Here is an 18,639-nt window from a genome sequence, read left to right as displayed (position 1 = left end):
TGGGGGGGGGGGGCACAAGTTGTAATAGTAGGGAGTACAAACTATAGTGTGTGTGGGGGGGGGCACAAGTTGTAATAGTAGGGTGTACAAACTATAGTGTGTGTGGGTGGGGGTCACAAGTTGTAATAGTAGGGAGTACAAACTATAGTGTGTGTGGGTGGGGGTCACAAGTTGTAATAGTAGGGAGTACAAACTATAGTGTGTGTGGGTGGGGGGCACAAGTTGTAATAGTAGGGTGTACAAACTATAGTGTGTGTGGGTGGGGGTCACAAGTTGTAATAGTAGGGTGTACAAACTATAGTGTGTGTGGGTGGGGGTCACAAGTTGTAATAGTAGGGAGTACAAACTATAGTGTGTGTGGGTGGGGGGTCACAAGTTGTAATAGTAGGGAGTACAAAAACTATAGTGTGTGTGGGGGGGGGCACAAGTTGTAATAGTAGGGAGTACAAAACTATAGTGTGTGTGTGGGGGGGGGGGGCACAAGTTGTAATAGTAGGGTGTACAAACTATATAGTGTGTGTGGGGTGGGGGTCACAAGTTGTAATAGTAGGGAGTACAAACTATAGTGTGTGGGTGGGGGTCACAAGTTGTAATAGTAGGGAGTACAAACTATAGTGTGTGTGTGGGGGGGGGGCACAAGTTGTAATAGTAGGGAGTACAAACTATAGTGTGTGGGGGGGGCACAAGTTGTAATAGTAGGGTGTACAAACTATAGTGTGTGTGGGGGGGGCACAAGTTGTAATAGTAGGGAGTACAAACTATAGTGTGTGTGTGGGGGGGGCACAAGTTGTAATAGTAGGGAGTACAAACTATAGTGTGTGTGGGGGGGGGGGGGCACAAGTTGTAATAGTAGGGTGTACAAACTATAGTGTGTGGGTGGGGGTCACAAGTTGTAATAGTAGGGAGTACAAACTATAGTGTGTGTGGGGGGGGGCACAAGTTGTAATAGTAGGGAGTACAAACTATAGTGTGTGTGGGGGGGCACAAGTTGTAATAGTAGGGAGTACAAACTATAGTTTGGGGGGGGGGGTACAGGCTATAAAATTAGGATGCTTTACTTGTTCTGGACAGAGGAGACGCCCAAAGTTGGCAGCTGTGCCCATGACAGGTGTGCACTACAACAGCTTGCTCTGAATATGTATGTAAAACACTATGACCTGACTGACATGACCTGACCTATCATACTTTAGGGAGGGACAAGATATAGTGGAGGCACAAGCTATTGTTGGAGGCACAAGCTTTAGGGACGGGCAAGCTATACTGGGGACACATGCTATTGTATGTGTGAGGGTGGGGGTACAAGCTATACTGGGGAAACAAGCTATTGTGTGTGTGTAGGGGGGGATACAAGCTATACTGGGGAAACAAGCTATTGTGTGTGTAGGGGGGGGTACAAGCTATACTGGGGACACATGCTATTGTATGTGTGAGGGTGGGGGTACAAGCTATACTGGGGAAACAAGCTATTGTGTGTGTAGGGGGGGATACAAGCTATACTGGGGAAACAAGCTATTGTGTGTGTAGGGGGGGATACAAGCTATAAAAGCAAGGGGCACAATTTATAGTGGTGGCCATAAACTATAATATAAATTAAAGTGGGAAGTATGAGAAATAGACTAATGGGCCCAGTGAGGAGGATTGATCCCAGAGACAGAGGGATAGAGAATTAAGAGGGGCAGGGAGTAAGACAGAGAGAGAGAGAGAGAGAGAGAGAGAGAGAGAGAGAGAGAGAGAGAGAGAGAGAGAGAGAGAGAGAGAGAGAGAGAGAGAGAGAGAGAGAGAGAGAGAGAGAGGAGAGAGGAGAGAGAGAGAGAGAGAGAGAGAGAGAGAGAGAGAGAGAGAGAGAGAGAGAGAGAGAGAGAGAGAGAGAGAGAGAGAGAGAGAGAGAGAGAGAGCGTGCAAGACAGTCGTGTGGAAAGTGCAGTGAACAACAAACCACATTAGTCTGGCGCCAATAACCAATGTGGGTGAAGTGATCAAGTCCATATCAGCACGTCCATCTATTGATGTACTACTTTCTACACAACCCAAACATGTTATCTCCTCCACGGAATGATCAATTCCATATGTAAACAAGATGACACGCAAACAAAACACACATTTACATATTGCATCCACCAGCAGATTTCCCCCACAAACTCAACCCATAACAACTTGTGTATATATATGAACAAATTTAGTCAGTCAGCCTCATCCTAAGGTATTTGAATACAGAGATGGAATAATTAATGTTGGTGAGGAATAAACGATAAAATTTTGGAGTATAGAATTTCCATTATAAATTCTTATATATATATATATATATATCAGTTGGTCTTGTCTTCTAACATAGGATTAAAGGTTGTCTTACTGTACAGGTTCTCGTGGGCCATATCAGTTTCCATTGCCAATAAAGTTAATGTTTTCTAATATAACTGATAGAAACACAGCGATAGGAATAAGGAGAATTTTTCATTTGTCCAACGGATAAGTACATTGCAAAATCTACTTGCTTATTGATATTTTCACTTTTATTCAAGTACAAGGACTGTATTTCTGCTCAAAATTAAACTGCATTGAACATTTTACTTGTACACTGGACAACAACTTGTCCGAGCAGATTTTCACTTATCAGGACAAGTGCTTATTTTCAACACTGTAAACAGTATATCAACACCAGTACAAAATATTGCACCTCTCATTTGGGAAAATTTAAGAAATTTAATTAATGTATTTATTAGCAATCCTCATTTTTGGTGAAAATTTCCATTTTCTGGGTTGTATATACATAGTTGCAGTGGTTTCAACCCCAAGCAGATACATCATAACAACTGCATAACAAATAGAAGTGTATTTGTTTATTGCCAATGGATAATAGTATTTGCACAAATAATCAATGTCACATATTACTACCAATCAGAGACATAGCAACAGGACATTCCCTTGATACTTATACCAGCCACGGGGGGCACTGGCTGGGATGGGGAGGGGGGAATACCAGTCAGTTAAAAGTTTGTTCTGTTTAATGACACCACTAGAGCACACTGATTTATTAATCATCGGCTATTGGATGTCAAACATTTGGTAATTTTGACACAGTCATATAGAGGAAACCTGCTACATTTTTCCATTAGTAGCAAGGAATCTTTTATATGCACCAACCCACAGACAGGATAGCACAGCCTTTGATTTATCAGTCGTGGTGCACTGGCTGGAACAAGAAATAATCTAATGGGCCCACCGATGGGGATCGATCCCAGACCGACCGCGCATCAGGCGAGCACTCTACCACCTAGCTACATCCCGCCCTTAAATCCAGTCAGATGATGGATTCATTGAGCAGACAAGCTGTCTACACAGACTGGGGTAAATGGCACCTCTTTTCCTGTTACAACACAGTACGTTCCCGTGAACCCTAATGAAGCTATAAACTGTGTTTTCTTTAAAGGGACCCACCCTAGTTTCAGCCCATGAAAATGCACACCAAGTTTAGTTAATCTACAAACCTGTAACACATCTGGATAAAGTTACATTTGAGTGAAACAAGAGTCGGTGACTTTAAAATGGAGAAATGCATTTTGTGATATTAAAAACACCAGGATGACCAAAAACACTTCGAATGTACACAAATGGATAAGCTAAACAATAAAATTATTAGTAATGTTTGATTTCAGTTATGAAAAGCGGCTATAATAGTAAAAAATATGCCTCAGTGTTCAGAAACTAGGGTATGTCCCTTTAACAACACCTGTATAGAGCACCAGGGCTATAGCTCACCACTCGCGACTTTCAAAAACTAGGGTATGTCCCTTTAACAACACCGATAGCACCAGGGCTATAGCTCTAGCACTCGCCAAACTCGCGAATTTCAAAAACTAGGGTATGTCCCTTTAACAACACCTGTATAGAGCACCAGGGCTATAGCTCTAGCACTCGCCAAACTCGCGACTTTCAAAAACTAGGGTATGTCCCTTTAACAACACCTGTATAGAGCACCAGGGCTATAGCTCTAGCACTCGCCAAACTCGCGACTTTCAAAAACTAGGGTATGTCCCTTTAACAACACCTGTATAGAGCACCAGGGCTATAGCTCTCGCCAAACTCGCGAATTTCAAAAACTGGGTATTCCCTTTAAAAACACCTGTAGGGGCTATCTAGCACTCGCCAAACTCGCGAATTTCAAAAACTAGGGTATGTCCCTTTAACAACACCTGTATAGAGCACCAGGGCTATAGCTCTAGCACTCGCCAAACTCGCGAATTTCAAAAACAACTGGCAAATTTTATTTTTATTTGGCAACATAATTTCATATACAGTGAAACTTCTCAAAACTGGACCCTCTGTAAACAGGAATTCCCTCAAAACTGGATCCTCTGTAAACAAGAATTCCCTCAAAACCGGACCCTCTGTAAACCAGAATTCCCTCAAAACCGGACCCTCTGTAAACTGGAATTCCCTCAAAACCAGACCCTTTGTAAACAGGAATTCCCTCAAAACCGGACCCTCTGTAAACAGGAATTCCCTCAAAACCAGACCCTCTGTAAACAGGGATTCCCTCAAAACCGGACCCTCTGTAAACAGGAATTCCCTCAAAACCGGACCCTCTGTAAACTGGAATTCCCTCAAAACCAGACTTTTTTCTTGGTCCCTTTTTATATAGCTGTGCAGAAGAGAACCTCTGTAAACCAGACACCTCTTAAAACCAGACTTTTTACTTGGTATCGAGCATGTCCGGTTTAGAAGAGTTTCACTGTAACACTGTGTCTTTAAAAATTTTAAGTTTAATAATAGATGATTTGGCGAAATTTTCTGCTCTCCCAAAGCAATAGCCCCGAGCAAATTGTCAGCAATTGAGATGTCAAAGATTTGGTAATTTTGACATACAAAGTTTGTTTTGTTTGATGAAACCCAATAAAGCGCATTGATTTATTAATTATCAGCAAATTGGATGTCAAACATTTGGTAATTTTGACATACAAAGTTTGTTTTGTTTGATAAAACCCACTAAAGTGCATTGATTTATTAATTATCAGCAAATTGGATGTCAAACATTTGGTAATTCTGACATACAAAATTTGTTTTGTTTGATGAAACCCACTAAAGCACACTGATTCATTAATTATTAATTTATTAATTATCGGCTATTAGATGTCAAACATTCTGACATATAGTCATATATGTATATAGGAAACCGCTATATTTTTCAATTAGTAGTAAGGGATCATTTACATGCACCATCCCTGAGACAGGACAGCATATACCACAGCCGTTGATACCCCAGTCATGATGCACTGCCTGGAACGAGAAATAGCCCAATGGGCCCACCAACAGGAATTGATCCTCACATTCTTGAGATCCCGAATGAAGCAGGTGCGGATCCAGAATGTTTTGATGGGGTTGGGGGGGGGGGGGGGGGGGGGGGGGGAGAGAGAGTTGGTTCATATGCAACAAATTAAATTAAAATTTTTTTTAAGAGTACCTATTCATTCATTAAAGTGTCATGTAAAAACAAAAAATTTGTCCTGAGCAGGGGAAGGGGGAGGGTGGGGAGAGTTCCAGACCCCCTAGACCCCCCACCCTCTGGATCCACACCTATGAAGGCATAATGACTACTTCTTAAAGGTAAAAATGTTCAGCTGTCGACTTAGGGTCAGCGAGGCATCATTAATTAATCTGTATATAATTGGGGCTCACAAATTCCTCCATTCTGTGTAAGCTATAATTAACATACAGACCGTACAACATAAACAGCCATGATGGCGGTGTAGTAGTGAAGTTAAGTCACAAATTCCTCCGTTCTGTGTAAGCTATAATTAACACACAGCAGGGCTCGAAAAGGCCTCTGGCCAGGTTGCCAAATGTGATGACAAGTGTCCCATTTGGGTGACTTAAAATATTAAAATATAATGTACCATTTGTCAAATATACATGTATCATATAAAAAATATTACCATTGGATATGCTATATTTATTGTGTATGCAGCCAAAACGAGGATGTGGAATGTGACAGTTGTCGATCGTAGAATGAGTTAAACTGAACAATTGGAAATGACTGTTCTTTATTACAATTTGGTTCCCATACTGAGTTACATCTACACTGGCTTAACTTGATCTCCATGACAACGGAAATCATTACAATCCACCAGGAATTGGTGTGTTTCATACCAGGAAGTCAAACAAAAAATAACAGACCATTCTTAATTATCCCTCATTAGTGGTTGCTTTCACAAATATAATAATGTCAAATCATTAAATTATTTAAAATAGACTATATATATAGTCATTGAGAAAGTTATTTGTACACCGACCAATTCACAAAAATACAGGTATAAACATTTGTGTACGATTCGATCATTCATTGTCTTGATGGATCCCTCCTGTTAAAAAATTCGCTCTCTCAAATTTCTTCCTATAATTTGGACCTGGCATGAAAGAAATGTTTTATTTAACGATGCACTCAACACATTTTATTTACAGTTATATGGTGTCAGACATATGGTTACGGACCACACAGATTTTGAGAGGAAACCTGCTGTCACCACTACATGGGCTACTCTTTCCGATTAGCAGCAAGGGATCTTTTATTTGCACTTCCCACAAGCAGGATAGCACAAACCATGGCCTTTGTTGAACCAGTTATGGATCACTGGTCGGTGCAAGTGGTTTACACCTACCCATTGAGCCTTGCGGAGCACTCACTCAGGGTTTGGAGTCGGTATCTGGATTAAAAATCCCATGCCTCGACTGGGATCTGAACCCAGTACCTACCAGCCTGTAGACCGATGGCCTAACCATGACGCCACCCAGGCCGGTGGACCTGGCATGAAGTCTGGTGGTACACTAACCATTCAACCCCACTGCTCAAACTTTAAGAATTTTTCACAAACAGAAATTTTGTTTTTAGAAATTGCCTTGGGTGAAACGGCCAACCAAAGACAATTTTGAGTCTGCCTATGGCATTTTTTTGCAATAAATAAACATAACTGAAAAGTCGTTTTGTTGTATGTATAAACATATTTTTTATTGTGCAAATGTTAAATATTCACAGATAATGTACACCAGGTACATTGTGTTGTCATTGAGGAGATTAACTTGCTAATGGTAGTAATTTGTATCCAGAGGCATAAAAAAAGTTTGATTAACAACACCACTAGAGCACATTGACTAATTAACCATCGGCTATTGGATGTCAAACATTTGGTAATTCTGACACAGTCATCAGAGGAAACCTGCAGGATAGCACATACCACGCCCTTTGATATACTAGTCGTGGTGCACTGACTGGAAAGAGAAATAACCCAATGGGCTCACCGATGGGGATCGATCCCACATTGTCTGTGCATCAAGTAAGCACTTTACCACTGAAAAGAAAATGTTTTCAGCCAACTATTCAGTTCTTTAAGTAGCCAAACTACCAGCAATAGAACATGTACTTTGCGTACTTGTTAGTAATTACTTGTTGGTTTTGAAACAAGAAAAAGGTAATGAGAACAGTTTGAGGTGAACTCGCCTGTCAAAATTTATCAAATAAATGTCAGAGATAATTCACAAATTCAGACACAAAGCCAGCATTCCAAGCCTGTACTCAGTGGTGGGGATTAGGGGTGTGGGGGTGGGGTGGTGGGTGGGGGAGGTGATGTGGGTATATACACGAATCAGAATACAAAACAACAACAAAAGAACAGGTTTCTTTCAGACATCAAAATAAATAGGTAACAGGATCATCAGATGTTTGTTTTGTTTAATGACACCACTAGAGCACATTGATTAATTAATTAATCATCAGCTATTGGATGTCAAACATTCGGTAATTCACCACTCGTAGTCATCAGAAGAAGCCCAATACATGTTTTTTCTAATGCAGCAAGGGATCTTTTATATGCACTTTCCCACAGACAGAAAAAACACATACTACCACAGCCTTTGACCAGTTGTGGTGCATTGGTTGGAACGATGAAAAATCCCAATCAGCTGAATGGATCCACCAACCGAGATGGTTCGATCCTGCAATGCATGCACCTCAAGCGAGCACTCAACCAACTGAGCTAAATCCCACCCCCAACGAGATCAGAGTATTCTCCACACACACACACAACACTACACTACACTACACTACACTACACTACACTACACTACACTACACTACACTACACACTACACTACACACACTACACTACACTACACTGCCCCATGCATGTGCACCTTTACGAACTAGCCCTGTCGTAACAAAACTGTTAATATTTATTTACAATTTACATTTTTTTAATTAACAAGACATTTTATGCATGTCAAAAGGTTATTAAACATGTCAAATACCACAGCATTAAACACAATTGTTATAGCATGCATAAATAACTGTGTATATGTGATACTGACATCTCACTTTCATATAGGTCATTAATATCTGTGTCAATATGTATATTTCATGACCTCTGAAGCATGCATACCTAATAGCAGCACGACTGTACATGATATAGTTTATAGTAATCAGTGGATGTTTCATAACATCTCAAGTGCTCGCCACGATAACACCCTGTACTTTGTCTGCAAGTGCTGGGAGATTAGTCCCACAGAACAATGCATTGATACGTATCAGTTGGGTATAGCATATATGGTGTGATATAACACTGTGTTTTCACGCACGCTGTCTATAGAGTCATGCTTCGACAAGAAAGTTGGGGAATGGATGTACGGATCACTGGACTTAAGGGAGAAACCTGTTCAACGGGCTCCGCAACATCATGTTACATCTGTTCATGTATTAATACAACCAGGGCCATATCCGGGAAGGGTGGGGGGGGGGGGGGGGGGGGGGGCAGTTTCTTTCTAATAATTATAAAAATGTGTAATTGCTTGAAATTAATTTAGTGTAGTGGCATGTAATCTTTGTTTCTCATATTTCAAGATTGGGGAAAAATTTTAGTTTAACAACACCACTAGAGCACACTAACTATTAATCATCAGTTATTAGTCAAACAGTTGGTAATTTTGCCATGTAGTCCTTAGAGAAGAAACCTGCAACATTTTTTCATCAGTAGCAAAGGATTTTTTATATGCACCATCGCGTAGACATACCATGGTCTTTGATATACCAGTTGTGGTGCACTGGCTAGGATGAGAAATATGGGCCTACCAACAGGGATCAATCCCAAACCGACTGTACATCAAACAAGTGCTTTAGCACTGGGTTATGTCCCACTCTCTTAGATTTCAAGATTGAAAACAAATGCAGGAAAGTGATAAGCAGTTTTAAAAATCAGTCTCACATTTGGATTCTAAATTAAATTTGTGATATAATAAATGTTTTTAACATCATTGTGGAAAACTTGAGATAAATGTTGATTATAAAATTTAGGCCTACATTAATATTATTGTTTTTGAAAATCAAGATTTCTTGACATATCTGAAATACCATTGAAAATGAATAAACAAAAACCTGCGTGTGAAACAGCTTATCAGAAAATATATTGTACATTTTGATCAGAATTTGTTTCCTGCTCCCTGTAAATTTTGAATTGTGACAGAGTGTTCATTACAACAGGCCCCTGGAATTTGAAAATTGCATTTGTCCACAGCAATTTGGCAATGCCGTGGAGGTTTTCAATTAGCTATGGCATTTGTCCACAGCAATTCGGCAATGCTGTGGAGGTTTTAATTAGCTATGGCATTTAAAAAAAAAAAAAATGTGGACTATATTAAACCTTTTTTCCACAGTATGTTATTTTGCCATAGACATTTTCTTAATTACAGGGGTTGGTTTATGCCAAAAATAAATTCACTAAACCCATTTCCGTTTTACATAACCCATTATGTCCTTAAATATTATAAATGATTTCCTAAATATAATGTCTGAATGAAAAACAGCTACGTTAAGCAAAATTACATGAGATTGAGCAACCTGCCAATAAATGTATTGGTCTTACAATTTCCAGTGGCCTGTTGCAAGATGTTTTTACCATAGGACTGCCAAGTCTGGTAGGGTGTTATTATGAGATTAAGTGAAAGTGAGCCAAATTTACCCCCCACACCAGTAAGCTGAAAATCTGCGACTACCAATGGATTCAGTGGGATTATCTGGATATTAAGACTTAATCTGGGTAGGTTATTTGGCTTAGTAACACATGTACACACACTGAGGTTTAACCATATATATATATATATATATATATATATATATATATATATGTGTATGTGTATATATATATGTATATATATATATGTGTTATGTGTGTGTGTGTGTGTGTGTATATATAATATGTGTATGTGTGTGTGTATGTGTGTGTGTGTGTGTGTGTATATGTGTATGTGTATGTGTATCTGTGTGTATGTGTGTATGTGTATATATATAGTGAAACCCCTCTATACCGGACACCCTTGGAACCAAGACAATTGTCTGGTTTTAAGAGGGATCCAGTTTACAGCGGTTACATTCTGTATTGGTTTATAAAAACAGACTCTGTAAAACATCGGGTTTTGAGGGAATTCCAGTTTACAGAGGGTCTGGTCTTGAGAGGTTTCATTGTGTATATATCTATACAAGCAACAAAATGTATTAACCCTTGCAGGCCTCAGAGTGTTGAACATTTACGTAATCCATTTATGGGTTACATAAAAACAAATTCAGGTAACCTATTTAATTTTTTACATAACTCATCATGACCCTGTAAATGATGTCATAAATTAATGCGCAAACGAAACATGGGTTATGTAAAAATGTACTTAACCAAGCGATGCACGAACAAAAACTATTTACAATTCATCCCACAGGAAAGACCTTTTTTCACACTATGACATTTACTACAAGTTATTTATTTCTGAGCAGACTGATTTGTAAATTGAACACAATTTTTTATTTTTTTTATTTTTCAAAACCCTTTTCGTTGTCTTCTTATGTCAAACCAAACTGAAATTATTTACAAAATACATTTTTATAGAACGGTGGGACACACTACAGTTGTTGCAATTTTAAGAGATTTGCCTTGGCTAGTAGATATATTCAACATTTGTAAGGATAAATTAGCCATTTTTAGGACATCTTTTACATTTATTTGACTAATAAATATAATAATTGTTATTTAATCAATTGAAACTATCTGGGTTTTTACAATTTTTTAAGTTTAAATCTCGATGATTTTGCAAACTTTTCTACTCACTCGGAGCTGGCCCTATACAAATGCAAATTTTTATACCAAGTGGCTACAAGTTTTGATATCAGTGAGCCCAATGGGACAGTTCTCATTCCAGCCTGTGCACCATGACTGGTATATTAAAGGCTGTGGTATGTACTCCAAGCACTGACTGGGATCGATCCAAAACAGACTGTGCATCAAGTGCACGTTTTACCACTGTGTTACATCATGCCTCAGGTGTTACATCCTGCCTCAGGAGATAACTCAATAACCTTTAAATATATTTCAGTACCCATTATCATCAACGTAACACATGCGGCCATCATCACATTAAAGAAATCACACAATAATTATGATTACACAATACTAAATCTGTCCAAATCAGGAAGTAGTTGGAATATATATATTAGATATTTTTTTTATTTTTTTTTTTAAAGAGAACAGAATGGATGAAAAAAGGAAGTTAATATGATTTTGAACAATAACCACATCTTTGGTTACTGTATGCCCTTTCATCAGAAAATGATTCAAGCAAGCATTACCTGGGCACAATCACTAACTTTCAAAAAGAGTTATGTCTTAAACAGGGACACAGGTTGTTGTTTTTTGCAACCACGTTTTATGTTAGCTTATCCCCAAAGTAATAGCCCCTCCTCACAATAAAATAATGTGGGGTACACCCATCTCCACTTCCCCTACCCCCAAAACAAAAGAAATCAACAATTTTAAAGGCAGGTGCCTGTGCAGGGCGACTGTTTCGGGGTCAAGACCCCTCCCTGCTCGAGCAAAATGTTCTGGTTTTCTCAATATAATTTCCATGAAGCATGATTTGGAAAGAGTTTGACCTGTACCCCTCTATATCAAAGTCTCTAAGACTAACCCTAAGTCTAACCTTAAAGTAACACTAACCATTGATAGGGGGTAAGGGTTGAACTCATGCCCATGACTTGACATAGTCCAGACCACCACCCCCACCCCACGTCTCAGTTTATTAAAAATAGTTAATGTAACAAAAAATGTATTAGCCAAAGACTGAATCAGTGGCGTAGGAAGGTGCCAAAAATTGGTGGGGGCACACTTTTACATTTACACACTTATACACTATTATAAAGCAAAATATCTGAAAAATGGGGGGCATATGCCCCCTTGTCCCCCCCCCAACACACACCCCTCCTATGCCAGTGTAAATACTGCAGCACACCCTTCCCCCTCCCTCCCCAACACACACACACACACTGCTAAAAGTCCACATGCACCGTTTTACAACAGCACCATTACACTACATGGTGAACAGACAGGTAAAACCTGTACATGTGACAAGAACATCCATCTCACTGATTCTCGGTAAGTACTACCTGCGTTTCAAGATCCATGAGACGGTGAAATTCTGTATGAAAGTAACCGATGAAAGAGAAAGAGAAAGCATCGAGTACACGTATCTGCGTGCTGTGGCTACAGGCGTTCGTACGTCTTGGGCCTTACGTGAGGAACGTTTGAACACTTGAATGACTTGTGCACTGGCGGTAAAGATCAAAGATATAGAATGACATACATTTCAGCACGCGGTATCCGCCCCCTTACAATGTTTCTGCGGGAGCATCAAAACACTGTCATCGTTTGGTGGTACACGCGACGCAAAATGGAGAATCGCAAATGTGTTGGGTGTAAAAAAAAAACATTTTTTTATTTAATAATGCAAGATGATTTTGAGTAGTAAAAATGCAATTAAAAATATATAATTTAAACAGTTTTACCGCAGTTTTACTACAAGTTGTTTTAATATTTGTGTTATGTGTGCACGCATGCGTGTTATTTTTTAAACGGAAGGGGTGTTATGATGGGGTTTAATAACTAAAATCAAGTTGAAAAAAAAAGGTAGCAGCTAAAAAAAATTAAAGAAAAAATTAAACTATATGCATGACTTACCTCTTCTTCTGGTGTGGTATTAACGGAATCCATACTTTGACTCAAAGCTATCGTAGTTTCCGTATTCAACGCCGATCCAACCGAATTATGATTAACAGTCACATTCGCCATGTCAGTTGATCGCATGGTGTCAACAAACAAACAAACAACTGTCAAAAAATATATAATAATAATAAATTGCTCCTCTCTCTCTCCTTAAAGAAAAAAATAATAATCTAAAAATCCACGAAGAGATGCTTCGTCTGCGCCGGTACTTTGCGTTGTGTCCCCGACTGTTGTTCACACACACACACACACAGTTGATAAAAATGAGGCGTGGCTTTCGATTGTATGTCTCGTACTGTATGGGAATCCAACGCGCTCGTATCCAACAGACGATCAGCCGATAGATCACCGAACCGAACAGTGAAGTGCGCTCGGTGCAGAGGAAACCCCGTGAATGGAACTGAACGACAGAAGGGTACTACTCTACGGTTGCTATCTAAATCCAGTTTTTACCCGTGTGTGCGTACCACGATCTCGTCTGCCGCTGTCGGTCTTCATCTGAATGGATTTCTACAGCACACCTCGATTTTATTTTCTATTGAAATGCACGCAACATTCACTCAGTGACGTCACGACAATATCCCATCATTCCGTGCGACCTGTGACCCGAACCCTTAAGGCAGCTTTGTTGCATTTAGCGGCGTAGCAATTCAAGTGGACAAAATTGGACGCAGAAAAAAATAGAAAAAGAAAAATACCCGATTTATTAACTGATGCATGGAAATTGTTAGCCGATTATGTGAATAAATATATAAAATATATTTCCCACTGTTTGTAGATTAACATGCATAGCGCTCAGTCGTGTTATGGCGTCTGCTGACAAATACGGGCGGTGTTTGCTTTTATCAGGCCAAACTATTAGAGCAATTAACAGGCGTATTGTAAAATGTTTAGACGCCGGGTTTGTGTGCACATATTGAACTGGACAATGGGATTCGGTATACACAGCTAAGTGTGGTGGACGAGGTCTCTTCCGATATCTTGTTCCAACCTCTCTCTCTCTCTCTCTCTCTCTCTCTCTCTCTCTCTCTCTCTCTCTCTCTCTCTCTCTCTCTCTCTCTCGTCCCTCTCTCTCTCTCTCTCTCTCTCTCTCTCTCTCTCTCTCTCTCTCCTCTCTCTCTCTCTCTCTCTCTCTCTCTCTCTCTCTCTCTCTCTCTCTCTCTCTCTCTCTCTCTCTCTCTCTCTCTCTCTCCCCCCCCCCCCCCGCCCCCCTCTCTCTGTCTCTTTCTCTCTCGATCTTCATAGATTTGTTACTTGGCTGCTTTTTCACGGTCGATGGAGAATTATTTTCTGACATGAAGCACCCAGTAATCGGAATTGATTAGCAGGGGAGTTTAGGGCATGCTTCCACCGATTGATTTGTAGTGAGTTGCGCGCCAGACTCGGGTTTTTTGTCTTCAAAAACCTTAAAGGACCATTGTCAGAATTTGTATCCACCATCAATGAAAATAAAAAAAGCACAACCTAATAATAATAATAATAACCAGGACCCCGTTCCACGAAACGATCTTAGTCCTAAAGATTACCTTAAGCGCATAGCTACCCTATGTACTTAAGTTGATCTTAGGGCTAAGATCGCTTCGTGGAACGGGGCCCAGGCCCGTAGTAACGACTTTGGGGGGGGGGGGGGGGGGGGGGGGGGGGGGGGAGCTGACGGATCGGGTACAAACAACACTAATGTGATAAAAAAAAAAGCAAGGCTCAAAAGCCCCCCTCCGCCCCCGGTCCCTACGGGCCTGATAACTAAAAATTAACAAAGAAAGAAACATCCAAATAATCAATCAATCACTAAATAAAATATGAATAATAAATTAAATAAATAAATATATTGATAAATAAATAAATAAAGGCAGGAAGGAAGGAAGGAAGTATTTAGGTTCGAGTCTAGGGGGGTAATGGAGGCGTTACCAGGGCCGTAGCTATGATTTTATTTATTTATTTAATTTATTGTTTTTTTTTTTTTTATTTTGTTTTTTTTTAGGTGGGGGGGGGGGGGGGGGCAGATGAATTCAGCGCATACCTAAAACTCCTCAAACGGTTAAGAAGAGAATTTTCTTTATTTCTATTGTTTTTTTTACCGGATTTGTTTTTGGTGGGAGACAACTGCCCCCTTTCCCCCTTCCGCCACTAGCTATGATCCTGGTTACATTAATGTAATTCATTGGGGTGAGGGGTGCAGAGTGGGGGTGTTGTTAAAATATAAAAAAAAATAAAAAAAATAAAAAAAAAAAATAATAAAAAAAACCTCTGTGACAAACAGTGAAAACATTCATCCCCAGCCCCCCACCCCAAAACAAAAAAACGACACCAACCCCCCTCCCCCCAAAAAAAAAACCCCACACAAAAACCCCACAAAAAACCCAACAACAACCCAACCAACAACAAAACCCAAACTTAACAAATAAAACAACTACAACATACACGCGCACATATACATTGTACATATACATTGTACATATACATGCACATACACAGATACGCGCGCGCGCTTTTTATCACATTAACCCTTTATACTTCCTTGCAGACATTAATCAACCAACTTTTACTTTTTCTGTCAAATTAAAAGTCCGTTCATTAACTGACAGATTATGCTTTTAATTGTGAGACGGGTCGCGGAGGGGGGCCTAAAACACGGATATTAATACGAGATTAATTATGGCATACGCGTGGATCTGACGCTAATTAACACCTGTTTGTTTTGGAAATCGCGGCAGGTCGCTGTTGTGTACTGCATAATGATTAAGATGACACGAGAAATATAATATTCCAAGACCGTCGTAGGATTTTTTTTCGCCTGTCAAATTATTGTGTGCATATCATACGAATGGAATAGAAAGTTAGTTTTGTTTAACGACACCAGTCGTGGTGCATTGGTTGTAACGACTAGCCCACCGACGGGGATTGATCCTAGACCGACCGCGTATCAGGCGAGCGCTGAATGGAATAGATAATACTCTACATTAAAGACCATTACATACGATTTATTTGAAAGTAAGTTATAGCTAGGCTCCAGCCAAGTAAAAACTGCTCGTTGGGGGTTTTGGGGGGTTTTTGGTGGGTTTTTTTTTTTTTTTTTTTTTTTTTTTTTTTTTTTTTTTTTTTTTTTTTAGCTGTCAAAGTTCAAAATTGCCTCCACATCACCTGAATTGGTAGCTCTGTAGGTTCCCTTTGCCCAAACAATTAATGTTTTTAGTCTAATGTTGGGTTTACATGGTACAAGAAGTCATGAATGTTATCAAAATATTCTACTTTACCCACGGACGTACCCTGATCAAAATCCTGGGGGGGGGGGGGGGGGGGGGGGGCACTACTTTTTATAAACAAATGAAACGCTATACAAATTAAACCCTGAGATGTGTATGCTATTTTTTGGAGTATAAAAAGAAAAAAAAGGTGAGATTCTCCGGGGGGTACGGTCCTGCTTTAATTCAATACAGGATGACTGAGAAAAAGTTGTCAGCAAACACTGGCACATTTTTCCTTGGTTGGGACCTGTCTTTTAAAAAGTACAACACGTAACTAACGAGTGAAAGCCAGTTAGGATACGTTTTTGAGTAATATAAAAAATATACTTAACGGATACGATAGTAGTATTGTATTTCTTACATATTCTTAAAACTTCGAATTGACAGTTTTTAACGCTAGTCGCTCTCTAGCTTTGACTCCAACACAGAAACCGAGCAGGGTTCAAGGTCACTCGATCTACATTTAATGTAAGGAAGGAAGGAAGGAAATGTTTTATTTAACGACGCACTCAACACATTTTATTTATGGTTATATGGTGTCGGGCATATGGTTAAGGACCACACTGATATTGAGAGAGGAATCCCGCTGTCGCCACTTCATGGGCTACTCTTTTCGATTAGCAGCAAGGGATCTTTTATATGCACCATTCCACAGACAGAATAATACATACCACGGTCTTTGATATACCAGTTGTGGTGCACTGGCTTAATGTAAGGAAGGAAATGGTTTATTTAACGACGCACTCAACACATTTTATTTACGGTTATATGGCGTCGGGCATATGGTTAAGGACCACACTGATATTGAGAGAGGAAACCCGCTGTCGCCACTTCATGGAATACTCTTTTCGATTAGCAGCAAGGGATCTTTTATATATGCACCATCCAATAGACAGGGTAGCACATACCACGGCCGTTAATGTACCTGGAGCGAGAAATAGCCCAATGGACCCAATGACGGGGATCGATCCCAAACCGACCGCGCACCAAGCGAACGCTTTACCATATGTGGATCGGCGTCACTAGATGATGTTATATATTTACCATATGTGGATCGGCGTCGCTAGATGATGTTATATATTTACCATATGTGGATCGGCGTCGCTAGATGATGTTATATATTTACCATATGTGGATCGGCGTCGCTAGATGATGTTATATATTTATCATATGTGGATCGGCGTCGCTAGATGATGTTATATATTTACCATATGTGGATCGGCGTCGCTAGATGATGTTATATATTTATCATATGTGGATCGGCGTCACTAGATGATGTTATATATTTACCATATGTGGATCGGCGTCACTAGATGATGTTATATATTTACCATATGTGGATCGGCGTCACTAGATGATGTTATATATTTACCATATGTGGATCGGCGTCACTAGACATTTTGGAAAGAGTTTCGTTTTCATAATGCACTCGGACAAGGCGAACACATTCTTATTTGTATGTTTGTTTGTTTAACGACACCACAGAGCACATTGGTTTATTAATCATCGGCTATTGGATGTGTTCTAGTGGTGTCGTTAAACAAAACAAACTTTCATCGGCCATGTCAAATATTTGGTAATTTTAACATATAGTATTAGAGAGTAAACCCGCTACATTATTCCATTAGAAGCAAGGGGTCTTTAATATGCACCATTGGACAGACAGCCCAGATAGCTGAAGTGTATGCCCATATCAGCGTGCTTGAACCTTAATTGGATATAAGTTGAAATGAGAATGGATATGACAGTTTAAACTTTATATATGTTAAATATTGTAGCTGTTGTTTATTGATGTTACATAATTCTTATCTCTCTTTGCTGACACCAGATTGATAAAATTTAATTTAATTTTTCACTAGAAATGATTTATCCAAACAGGCTCTAAAAAAAATTATTTTTTTAATTTTTATTTTTTTTACCCCACTGCCCACTTTCCTTTCTTTCCTTTAACTTCCATCTCATTTTCCCCGATCTGGCAACTCCTCTTATCTTTCAACTTCTTTCGCTGTCCACCTCCACATCCCAGTCCTTGTCTCACCAACCGCGGGAAGTGTTTAATTTGTCTCTTGTGGTCATCCGCGTCACACACCTGCATTTTCAATAGTAATCTGACCACTTCGACGAGTGATCAGTCGTGGTATTGCTAGGACTATTACTCATTCATTCATTTCAATTTATTTTCGTGCTTATATCTAATTAAGGTTCAATCACGCTGTCCTGGGAACACGCCTTATATATCTGGACTGTCTGTCCAGGACAGTGGGTTAGCTGTTAGTTGGTTAGTGGTTAGTAAGAGAGAAGAGGATGTAGTGGTC

The 18,639-nt window shown here is 39.7% G+C and overlaps 1 protein-coding gene across 8 annotated transcripts in view; it reads right to left on the bottom strand.

The window, feature by feature from the left end:
• The window catches only part of LOC121373230 (protein couch potato-like), a 237,592-nt gene extending 223,982 nt beyond the window's left edge, over positions 1 to 13,610 (bottom strand). For all 8 annotated transcript variants that reach the window (XM_041499719.1, XM_041499721.1, XM_041499722.1 and 5 more), the window contains exon 1: positions 13,035 to 13,610. In XM_041499719.1, the coding sequence (XP_041355653.1) occupies positions 13,035 to 13,160 (126 nt within the window). In that variant the 5' untranslated portion in view covers positions 13,161 to 13,610. The remainder of the gene's footprint in view (positions 1 to 13,034) is intronic.
• Between the last annotated feature and the right edge of the window lie 5,029 nt (positions 13,611 to 18,639).

This window comes from Gigantopelta aegis, chromosome 5 (genome assembly GCF_016097555.1).
Source record: "Gigantopelta aegis isolate Gae_Host chromosome 5, Gae_host_genome, whole genome shotgun sequence".
Lineage (NCBI taxonomy): Eukaryota > Metazoa > Mollusca > Gastropoda > Neomphalida > Peltospiridae > Gigantopelta > Gigantopelta aegis.
This window is presented reverse-complemented; position numbering and strand designations above follow the sequence as displayed.